General features: G+C 47.0%; 1 protein-coding gene across 1 annotated transcript in view; it reads right to left on the bottom strand.

Annotated features, from left to right (window-relative positions):
- SUMO2 (small ubiquitin like modifier 2) overlaps nt 1–11,930 on the bottom strand; it is a 30,181-nt gene extending 18,251 nt beyond the window's left edge. The window contains exons 1-3 of the mRNA XM_063960653.1: nt 11,807–11,930; nt 11,063–11,194; nt 8,881–8,952 (exon numbers count right to left, since the gene is read on the bottom strand). Of these exons, the coding sequence (XP_063816723.1) occupies nt 8,881–8,952; nt 11,063–11,194; nt 11,807–11,827 (225 nt within the window). The 5' untranslated portion in view covers nt 11,828–11,930. The remainder of the gene's footprint in view (nt 1–8,880; nt 8,953–11,062; nt 11,195–11,806) is intronic.
- Nucleotides 11,931–12,302: the final 372 nt, after the last annotated feature.

The following is a 12,302-nucleotide window of genomic DNA, read 5'->3' as shown; positions in this document are numbered from 1 at the left end:
GTGCCGTGGAAAACCCAAACGGCAGCGTCTGAAACTGATAATGACAGTTTTGTACTACAAACCTGAGGTACCCTTGGTGAGAAGGGTAGATTGGGACGTGGAGATAAGCATCTTTGATGTCCAGAGACACCATATAGTCCCCTTCTTCCAGGTTCGCCATCACCGCTCTGAGTGACTCCATCTTGAATTTGAACCTTTTTATGTAAGTGTTCAAGGATTTCAGATTTAAAATTGGTCTCACCGAGCCGTCTGGCTTCGGTACCACAAACAGCGTGGAATAATACCCCTTTCCCTGTTGTAGGAGGGGTACCTTGATTATCACCTGCTGGGAATACAGCTTGTGAATGGCTTCCAAAACTGCCTCCCTGTCGGAGGGAGACTTTGGTAGAGCAGACTTCAGGAACCGGCGAGGGGGAAACGCCTCGAATTCCAGTTTGTACCCCTGAGATACTACCTGTAGAATCCAGGGGTCCACTTGCGAGTGAGCCCACTGCGCGTTGAAATTCTTGAGACGGGCCCCCACCATGTCTGAGTCTGCTTGTAAAGCCCCAGCATCATGCTGAAGACTTGGCAGAAGCAGGGGAGGGCTTCTGCTCCTGGGAAGCGGCTGCATGGTGCAGTCTTTCCTCTTCCTCTGCCCCGGGGCAGAAAAGAGTGGCCTTTTGCTCGCTTGTACTTATGGGAACGAAAGGACTGAGTTTGAAAAGACGGTGTCTTTTTCTGCTGATGTGAAGTGACCTGGGGTAAAAAGGTGGACTTTCCAGCCGTTGCCGTGGCCACCAGGTCCGATAGACCAGCCCCAAATAACTCCTCCCCTTTATACGGCAATACTTCCATATGTCGTTTGGAATCCGCATCCCCTGACCACTGTCGCGTCCATAACGCTCTTCTGGCAGAAATGGACATAGCACTTACTCTTGATGCCAGGGTGCAAATATCCCTCTGTGCATCACGCATATATAGTAATGCATCCTTCAAATGCTCTATAGTTAACAATATATTGTCCCTATCCAGGGTTTCAATATTTTCAGTCAGGGAATCCGACCACGCGACTCCAGCACTGCACATCCAGGCTGAAGCGATTGCTGGTCGCAGTATAACACCAGTATGTGTGTATATACTTTTTAGGATATTTTCCAGCCTTCTATCAGCTGGTTCTTTGAGGGTGGCCGTATCAGGAGACGGTAACGCTACTTGTTTAGATAAACGTGTGAGCGCCTTATCTACCCTAGGGGGTGTTTCCCAATGCGTCCTAACCTCTGACGGGAAAGGATATAGTGCCAATAATTTATTAGAAATTAGCAGTTTTTTGTCGGGGGAAACCCACGCTTTTTCACACACCTCATTTAATTCATCTGACTCAGGAAAAACTATTGGTAGTTTTTTCACACCCCACATAATACCCTTCTTTGTGGTACTTGTAGTGTCAGAAATGTTCAATGCCTCCTTCATTGCCGTGATCATGTAACGTGTGGCCCTACTGGACATTACGTTTGTCTCCTCACCGTCGACACTAGACTCAGTATCTGTGTCTGTGTCGACCCACTGAGGTAACGGGCGTTTTAGGGCCCCTGACGGTGTCTGAGACGCCTGGACAGGCACTAATTGATTTGCCGGCTGTCTCATGTCGTCAACAGTTTTTTGCAAAGTGCTGACATTATCACTTAATTCTTTTAATACGATCATCCAGTCAGGTGTCGACTCCCTAGGGGGTGACATCACTAACCTAGGCAATTGCTCCGCCTCCACATCATTTTCCTCCTCATACATGTCGACACACACGTACCGACACACAGCACACACACCGGGAATGCTCTGATAGAGGACAGGACCCCACTAGCCCTTTGGAGAGACAGAGGGAGAGTCTGCCAGCACACACCAAGCGCTATAGAAAAATATATATATATATATATATATATATATATATATATATATATATATATATATATATATATATATACACACACATATATACAGGGATAACCTTATATAAGTGTTATTCCCTTATAGCTGCTGTTTATTATTATTTAGCTGCCAATAGTGCCCCCCCTTCTCTTTTTTACCCTGATTCTGTAGCAGGTCTGCAGGGGAGACTCAGGGAGCCGTCCTTCCAGCGGAACTGTGAGGGAAAATGGCGCTTGTGTGCTGAGGAGATAGGCTCCGCCCCTTCACGACGTCCTTATCTCCCGCTCTTTTCTGTAAAAATGGCAGGGGTTAAAATACATCCATATAGCCCAGGAGCTATATGTGATGTATTCTTTTGCCAACCTAAGGTATTATCTGTTTATATTGCGTCTCAGGGCGCTCCCCCCCCAGCGCCCTGCACCCTCAGTGACCGGAGTGTGAAGTGTGCTGAGAGCAATGGCGCACAGCTGCGGTGCTGTGCGCTACCTTAGTCTGAAGACAGGATCGTCTTCTGCCGACGATTTCACCGGACCTCTTCGCTCTTCTGGCTCTGTAAGGGGGCCGGCGGCGCGGCTCCGGGACCCATCCAGGCTGAACCTGTGATCGTCCCTCTGGAGCTAATGTCCAGTAGCCTAAGAAGCCCAATCCACTCTGCACGCAGGTGAGTTCGCTTCTTCTCCCCTTAGTCCCACGATGCAGTGAGCCTGTTGCCAGCAGGACTCACTGAAAATAAAAAACCTAAAATAAACTTTTATTCTAAGCAGCTCAGGAGAGCCACCTAGCCTGCACCCTTCTCGTTCGGGCACAAAAATCTAACTGAGGCTTGGAGGAGGGTCATAGGGGGAGGAGCCAGTGCACACCACCTGATCCTAAAGCTTTTATTCTTGTGCCCTGTCTCCTGCAGAGCCGCTATTCCCCATGGTCCTTACGGAGTCCCAGCATCCACTAGGACGTCAGAGAAATTATATATTATATATATATATATATATATATAAAAATAGGGAGATTTATGGTTAAATCCTTCTGCGAGGTGCACTGGATTCCACAGGGAATACATCAGGGTATAGAGTTGGATCTTGATCCAAGGCACCAACAGGCTAAAGCTTTGAATGTTCCCAGGATGCATTACACAACCTCCTCTATAACCCCACCTCCGGGAACTGAAGCTCAGTTTCGTTAACCAGTCCAATGCAGTAGCAGGTAAAAGACGGTGGATGTTAGTCACATAGAAACACATTCTCACGACAGAAGGGACTAGTGGCTAATGCCATACAAACTCAAAGAACTTAGTGTGTCAGGGTGGGCGCCCTGTGGAATCCAGTGTACCTTACAGAAAGATTTAAACCATGGTAAGTCTATCAAATCTCCTTTTCTGCGGCGGGGTACACGGATTCCACAGGGAAAACATCAAGGACGTCCTAAAGCAGTTCCCCATGGGAAGGGACGCACCGTAGCGGGTACAAGTACCCGGTGTCCAAAGGAAGCATCCTGGGAGGCGGAAGTATCAAAGACATATACCTGAACCTGATGAACGTTTTCACCGAGGACCACAAAGCCAACTTGCAATTGCTCAGCGGACGCGACACGGCGAGCCGCCCAAGAAGGTCCAACAGACCGAGTAGAATGGGCTTTGATAGCAGCAGGAGCTGGAAGACCAGCCTGTGCATAGGCTTGTACAATCATTCTAATCCATCTGGCCAAGGTTAGCTTATTCGCAGGCCAGCCACGTTTGTGAAAACAAAACATAACCCCCCAAAACATAAAAAAAATAAAAATGGGTATCTGACTTCCTGAGGGAGGCAGTCCTCTACGTAAATCCGGAGAGCCCGTACCACATCCAAAGAACGCTCTTTGGATGACAAACCAGAAGAGATAAAAGGCCAGAACCACAATCTCTTGGTTAAGATGAAATGATACCACCTTAGGTACAGCGATAACCAGGGCGAGTTCTAAGAACTGCCCGGTCACAGTGAAAAATCAGAAAGGGTGGACAACAGGACAAGGCGCCCAAGTCAGACACCCTCCTAGCAGAGGCAATAGCCAGTAAAACACAACCTTAAGACAGTTAAGATCCACAGACTCAAGAGGTTCTAATGGAGACCCTTGTAGGGCATTTGAGACAACAGACAGCTCCCATGGAGCCACAGGAGGGACCAAGGAAGGCTGAATCCATAAAACGCCCTGAGTGAGTATGAACGTTAGGAATAGACGCAATTTTCCTCTGAAAACCACACCAACAAGGCAGATATATGAACCTTGAGGGAGGTCGGACGAAGGCCTAAATCTAAGCCTTGTTGCAAGAAAGCCAAAAGCCTAGAAGTTCTGAACGAATAGGCATCAGAATTCTTAGCAGCACACCATGTGAAGTAAGAGTTCCAGACCCTGTAATAAATCCGTGCAGAAGCCGGTTTGAGGGCCTTCAACATAGTTTGAATAACCGACTCAGAGAATCCCTTGGCCCTCAGGAGTGAAGCTTCAAGAGCCACGCTGTCAAAGCCAGTCTGGCCAGGTCCGGATAGACACAAAGGCCCTGAGCAAGGAGGTCTGGGCGTTGAGGAAGTAGAAGAGGACGCTCTATCGAGAGACCCTGCAGGTCTGAGAAACAATGCCGTCTGGGCCACGCTGGAGCAACTAGAAGTAGTATTCCTCTTTCTTGCTTGAACTTCAGTAGTACCCTGGGCAGGAGTGACACTGGAGGGAACACGTATGGCAGCCGAAAGTTCCATGGAATTGCCAGTGCTTCCACTAACGCTGCTTGAGGATCCCTTATCCTTGATCCGAAGACAGGAACCTTGTGATTGTGTTGGGACGCCATCAGGTCTACAGCCGGTAGGCCCCACTTGTCCACTAGGAGTTGAAAGACCTCCGGATGAAGACTCCACTCTCCGGCGTGAACGTCCTGACGACTGAGGAAATCCGCTTCTCAGTTGAAGACTCCGGGGATGAACACTGCCGACAGATGTCGTTCCGCCCAACGGAGGATTTTTGACACTTCCAGCATTGCCATGCGGCATCGAGTGCCGCCTTGATGATTTATGTACGCCACCATGGTGGCGTTGTCTGATCGTACTTGAACAGGCCTGTGTCAACGCATTGAACACCGCCCGCAATTCCAGAATGTTCAATCGGGAGTAGAGACTCCTCCCTGGTCCACCGACCCTGGAGAGTGTTGCTCCAATGCCACCCGTTGTCATGAGGACCCAGTTGGAGATCCAGAAGGGACGGTCCCTGCTCAACTGTTGGTCCTGTAGCCACCAGCTCAGTGACAGATGAACTTCCGGAGTCAAATAGATCATTTGAGACCTGATCCAATGAGGCAGAGGGTGGGAATGAAATGGAGCGTACTCTACCATGTCACAAGCAGACACCATGAGGCCTAGTACTTGCATCGCCCAGTGTATCAACACTCTTGGGTGAGAGGGGAAGTATCTGATCCTGTCCTGAAGTTTCAGGACTTTCTCTGGAGACAAAAACAATCGTTGGCTGTGTGTGCCCTGTAGTGCCCCCAGGTGCACCATGCTCCGAGCAGGGACCAGCGAGGACTTTTTCCAGTTAATGAGCCACCCATGGGCTTGTAGGAATTGGACAGTCAGTTCCAGATGACTGAGGAGAACTTCTTGGGAGTTCGCCAGGATCAGCAAGTCGTCCAGATACGGCAGGATCCCGATTCCCTGAAAGCGGAGAAGAGCCGTCATCACGGCCATGACCTTGGTGAAGATCCGAGGTGCCGTGGCCAATCCAAAAGGTAGTGCCTGGAATTGATAATGTAGGTTGCCAATAGCAAACCGCAGATATTGCTGATGTGATATGGCAATAGGTATGTGCAGGTAAGCATCCTGTATGTCCAGGGATACCATATGGTATTCGGGTTCCATGGCCAGCACTATAGAGCGCAGAGTTTCCATACGGAATTTAAATACTCAAACTTTTTCAGTAATTAGCGGTTGAGTATAGGCCGGAAGGACACATTTGGCTTTGAAACTAGAAAGTGTTGAATAGTATCCCCTGCCTTTCCCTGAGACAGGTACTAGCACTACCACTCCTGTATCCAGGAGGGATTGTACAACCAAGTATAGAGCTTGCGCTTTTAACAGAGTCACAGGAATAACCGCTGTGCAAAACTGGCGAGGGGGACGTCTCTTGAAAGATTGCGTACCCGTGAGACAACTTCCCGCACCCAGGCGTTCAAACCAGGTCTGGGCGAACTGCATAAGTCAGCATCCCACCCTTGGGGACCACCCCCCTCCCCCATCATGCAGCAGGCTTGTATTGTTTGGAAGCAGGCTGACGGGCGGTCAAGGATTATTTCGCTTTGGGCTTAGTGGTTTTGGAAGCACAAGCCTGTCGCGGATACGCCTGACCCTTTGCTTTCCCTGGAGGTCGAAAAGAATGAAAGGTGGTACTCTTAGCCTTCGGAGCAGTAGGATTAGTATTTGGGAGATACGCAGTCTTGGCAGTAGCCAAGTCAGTTACAATCTTGTTTCGATCCTCCCCAAATAGGATGTCTCCCTTAAAAGGGGAGCACCTCCAAGGTCTTTTTGGAGTCCAGGTCCACCTTCCAGGACCTCAACCACTTAATTCGACAAGCCAGGATAGACGTAGTGATGCCTTGGCCACCATTACACCTGCATCAGAGGCCGCCTCCTGAATATAGTGGGAGGCTGTGGTAATAAGAGATATTGCCTGGAGTGTCAGAAAAATCCTGGAGGCAGCTCATCCTCAATTGGCTGAACCCATGCTTTAATTCCTTTTGCAGCCCAGGAGGCTACCGTGGATCAATGTACCGCACCAGTAAGAGAGTAAATAGACTTCAGGCATCCCTCCACACGCTTATCCGTTGGTTCCTTCAGTGAGGTGATAGGCAGAGTAGATGACACGAGTCCACCAGTGGTGGACTTTCCCACTTGTTACTTAATTACGCAGGGGTAAGATAACGAGCTAGCATCTTTTTAGACCTGGAAAATGTCTTTTCTGGAGACTACCAGGACTCCTGACGTATGTCAATTAAATGTTCAGAATGTGGTAAGACTACTTTAGCAACCTTCTGACGTTTGAACTTATCAGGTTTCTTAGACGCAGTAGTAGGCTCATTGTTATCGTCTATTTGAAGAATTAGCTTAATAGCCTCCACTAGGTCAGGATCAACCACCTGGGTTGTAGATTCCTCATCAGAAGCAACTATCAGTGCCGTACGGATCAGTATATTCCCCATCCTCATTTGAAGAATTACCTGAAATATTAGTGGATTGTGAGGAAGAAATGGTCCGTTTAGATGGCCCAAGAGGGGCGTGGGGTAGACTTCTGTCTAATCAAAGATTGATTTAATTGTTGTAATTGGGTAGACAGAGTATCCACCCAGGACGGATTAACTACAGGGACAATATTTGTCTGCAATGGCACCGGAGGTCCCACAGGGGGTGTAAGACATGTCACAAGTGTACTCAGCATACTTGAGAACGCTGCCCATGGTGGATCCCGATTGGCCACAGGTGCTGCAGGTTGACTGGGTGTATGGCACTCAGCTCCTGAACCAGCAGCTAAAACTTCCTCCTCAGGTAAATCTGTGGTGCCGGTACTGCAGGATGCAGAAGGGTCCGTGGATTTCCCACCCTTTGTGGCAGACATAAGGAATGTAGCCTTACGGCGTAACGTTAGCATATAGCCAGACAAACACAATACCTGCAAATAACTCCCTGTGTTATGTGACAGTATATAACCCTGACGCCCCTAGCCCCCCTGGGTACAGAATATAGTGATAGCAGTATGCGATACAGGAGAATGGAATCGCACACAACAGCTACAGGCACACTGCAGAAGTTATAACATATAAACAATAAAACTGGACTAGTAAATTTACATATAAATATGTGTGAGTATAGATATAACAATGCACAGTAGATACTGGATGTATATCGCAAAATACTTGTACTAAATATTCAGAAAGCAGTACACTTGTTCTTAACTAACTGTCTAAAACGACATGTAGAATACTCGTGTCTGTAAATGCACAGTGCTGATGAGACGGCTTTACAGGAGACAGAGCCCTGCAGTCCCAGAGATCAGCCCAGCTAGTAGTGAAGATGGCACCAAAATCTGTCAGGGAGTGAGGGAGAGTGAAATGCAGCTCTAGGGCGGGAACACCAGCAGTAGATGGCGTCCGGAGCTGGGGGAGGGACTACAGGTTAGCGCCTTATCCCCTATGCTGGTCCTCACCACCGGGTACTGTGGAGCCTATATCAAACGGATTTTAGTAAATCCGACCTGTGCTCCCTTGCCCTTGTGGATATAGTGGGGTCCCTGTGCAGTATACAGTGTCCACGCCAGCGGCGCGGTCCATCTCCTGGGACCGTTATTAACCGGCAGGTCCCACCTGGGGGACCCTCTTACCTCCGCCCTGATGTGCAGCCACACGATCCTGGAGAGCGTCCGCGATAGTGTGCCGATGACCAGTGCGCCTCCGCTGCAAGTACCTGGGAACCCAGTCACAGAAGTATGCAGCGCTGCTGGGGAGGTGATGGACACGCAGCACAGAATGTCAGACTGACAAATAGTGCTGCGGCCCTTGAAGTCTTCTTAAAAAGCTCTTTTCAGGGCTGCCTAGCGCAGCGCCACCTGTTAGTGACCTGCACTGCAGGCACCAACTTACAAACTGAGCTCCAGTGCCTGGAGGCGGGGTTATAGTGGCGGCAGTGCAATGCATCCTGGGAAGTCAAAGCTTTAGCCTGCTCGTGCCTCGGCTCAAGACCCAACACTACACCCCGATGTATTCCCCTGTGGAATCCCAGTGTACACTGCTGCAGAAATTACAATTCAAGGATTTGGAGCAGTTTCACGACAACTGCTCCAAATGCCCTTTAATACATTCAATGATACTAAAATATTAAACGGGTTTGTAAACACCATTTACATTATAGTAAAAATTATGTTAATAAATAGGCTCCTTAATGTTTTTTTAAAACTACCCAACATGGTTACCTGTGCTGGTGTGTCCGTCTCATTGATAGGCTGCCCATCAAATCGGAATCTAATTTGCCTCATTGACAACCCCTAGGGAAAATAGACATCAGTTTAGTATTTACATTTAACAATTCAATGCCCCACACACCAGAAAACAAGCCAAACAATTTTGGATTTGTTATTTATATAGCACAGACTTAGTACCCATGACATTACACAGAATATTTCAGTCACTGTTCCAGTGGAGCTTGCAAACTATGGGGCAGATGTATTAAGCCTGGATAAGTGATAAAGCAACGATCAAGCAGTGATAAGTGCAAGGTGATAATGCACCAGCCAATCAGCTCCAATATGTAAACTAACAGGAGCTGATTGGCTGATGCGTTAGCACTGCTTTATCACTTCTCCAGGCTTAATACATCTGCCCCTATATTCCTTACAAAATGCAAACACTAGGCTTCATTTTGTCAGAAGCCAATTAACTGAACAGTATCTAACAGTATGTTTCTGGAGTGTGGTATGAAACCCACACATTGGGAGAACATACAAACTCAACACAGCAAACACCTTACTCAGAAATTGAACTAAAGTGGCAGCAATGCTTACCACTGTGCCAATCATGTAGACCATTTCACAGATTACCTTTCCAGGGAACTGCTCCTCACCTGATCAATTAAATGCCTCCAGTCTGTATACAGACAATGGAGTGTCTCAGTCAGACAATCAGGTTTCTAAAAAGTAAGGAACTCTTGCAAGACACGGACTGCTCATCTATAACCACAAGCCATTTGTATTTTAAGCAATTTAGTATTTCTCCAACATAAAATTTGAAAACCAATTTGGGAAAATACATTTTTTTCTGAAAAGGTTCACTACATATGGCCTCAGTCAATCTACCACTATATTCTATTACAGGATGAGTATCCCTTATCCAAAATGCTTGGGACCAGAGGTATTTTGGATATTGGATTTTTCCGTATTTTGGAATAATTGCATACCATAATGAGATATCATGGTGATGGGACCTAAGTCTAAGCACAGAATGCATTTATGTTTCATATACACCTTATACACACAGCCTGAAGGTCATTTTAGACAATATTTTTTTATAACTTTGTGCATTAAACAAAGTGTGTGTACTGTACATTCACACAATTCATTTGTTTCATATACACAGCCTAAAGGTCATTTAATACAATATTTTTAATAAATTTGTGTATTAAACAAAGTTTATGTACATTGAGCCATCAAAAAACAAAGGTTTCACTATCTCAGTCTCACTCAAAAAAGTCCATATTTCGGAACATTCCGTATTTTGGAATATTTGGATATGGGATACTCAACCTGTACTAAATCTTGCAGAGAATCTTCTGAAACTCCCATCATATTTAAGATGCCTTTTTTGGGGGGAGGGGTGTAAAAGGTTTAAAAAAAAAAAAAAAAAAAGGAGCATACATTATAAAATTATAAAGCTATTTGCAAAGAAGCAAGTATACTTCATAATGTTAGCTGAAGGGGGCAATATTGTTATACATAACACTCCACTTTCATGAAAGACATCACAGAGGTTCATCTGCAGGTGAAGCTAACCAATGTGAGCCATAGGGGTGGCCCCTTCAGAAAATTATATTATAGAGAGGTCCTTTAAATTCAATTTAGAACAAGGCATGTAACCCACCAAATGCTAAAGTTACTGATACAGTACACCTGGAGATACTTAAAACGGTGTTCCATATAGCACCATGAGTTTAATTTTTAATGTTACAACAAAACAGTTGTACAGAAACAAACGTAATCAAAACTACAAACTTATTGGAGCAAGTTTAAGGAGCATCATACACTAGAATGATAATGCCCGATTTCATCTGATTTGGGCCCGATATATCAGGTGAAATCGGGCATTTGAGGCGTTTCTGAACCAAGCCGATGCGCGTTCCCGTGAGCATCGGATCCTCCAGATTGAACGTGCTGCACTCGTGATATGTCGGACCACACAGGCATGGCTGGGATCGCCCAAGATACATTGCATGCAAAAGGACCGCATACGATGCATCTTGGGCGATCCTGCTGCCCGGGAGGCTGCCGGGGTGATCGCCTGCAACATGACGGACAGACATGTCACAGTAGTGAATGTCTTGACTTAAAGCAGATTCCTAACAACTTATAATGTAAATACAGTAGCAACAATGTAAATACTTGCCTGTCGTTCACAATAAGCCTTCATAAGCTTGTTGAGTGGCGTATGTTTCTTGATTTTGAACTGCACCACTGAGCCATCCTGGCCAGCCACTTTCAAGTTAATGTGATCATTGTTCTCAGTCTTCACTCCTTCCTGCAACATGAAAAAGAGCTTAGTAGCATCCATCCTACTACGCAACTACACACTTCCATCCCAAGTAACAGTCACACTTGGAGGGAAAGTATATATATATATATATATATATATATATATATATATATATATATATATATACATACACATACACACATATACACATATACACACACACATACATATACATCTTAAAATTTGAGGCTAGTTATTTTTCTATTAGGATTTTTCCCATTACATCTATATTCAAGGAATGCTCATGAGTACACGGCATGATGCACAGTCACACATCCGTATAGTGCATGCCCCATGCAACCCACTCTCTGCACATAAGAGACCACAGCACTTGCTGTGTGTGTCTGCATATAGCTCCCCCGGTCATAGCATCACCAGCCACCACTTATATCATCGCTAACGAGGCCCTAGAGATCTCGCCCGGCCGCCGATTTACCCCCTACGCAGATATCGCCTTCCCGCCGTGCGTCTGCGCCCCACATACACACAGGCCTCTGCGCTACTCCCAGCATCGCCATCACCTCAGGCTCCCCTCAAGGTTAATACAACCCCGCTGCATCGCCCCGTCAGCCCCACACACAAATCTCGACATCGTACCTTTGGTTTATCGTCCGCCATGCTGGGTCTGACGCCGGTATCCGGTGCTCTCGGTGGTGCCGCCTCCTCCTACTCACAAAGAGCCTGAACCCGCGCGGGTCGTGTGCCGGGAGCGCGCACGCAAGGTGGTTATAAAACGCGTCGTGCGTGCGCAGCCCCGCGTGGACACTCCCCTTGAGCGACGAAGAAGCCCGCTCTGAGGAGCACGTGGCGGCGGGTGCGCGCATACATGGGGGGGGGGGGGGTGCTGGGAAAGTGGTTGTGTAGCATGTCATTGAGCATCTCTGCTGAGTCTGCTCTGCCTGGCGTACCGTAAGATTTTTTTTTTTTTTTTTTTTTAGCATTTATGTAGAATGAGGTATAGACGAACAGAAAGAGTGTGCTTCTGCCAGGGGTAATGTGCTGTTCATGTGAAAGTTTGTATAAACCAGTTGCTCTCAACAGCGGTCCTCAAATACCCCCAACAGTTCATGTTTTCCAGGTCTCCTCACAGGAT

This window comes from Pseudophryne corroboree, chromosome 3 (genome assembly GCF_028390025.1).
Source record: "Pseudophryne corroboree isolate aPseCor3 chromosome 3, aPseCor3.hap2, whole genome shotgun sequence".
Classification (NCBI taxonomy): Eukaryota; Metazoa; Chordata; class Amphibia; order Anura; family Myobatrachidae; genus Pseudophryne; species Pseudophryne corroboree.
Note: the sequence above shows the minus strand (reverse complement) of the source record. Positions and strands in the feature narration are given on the sequence as shown.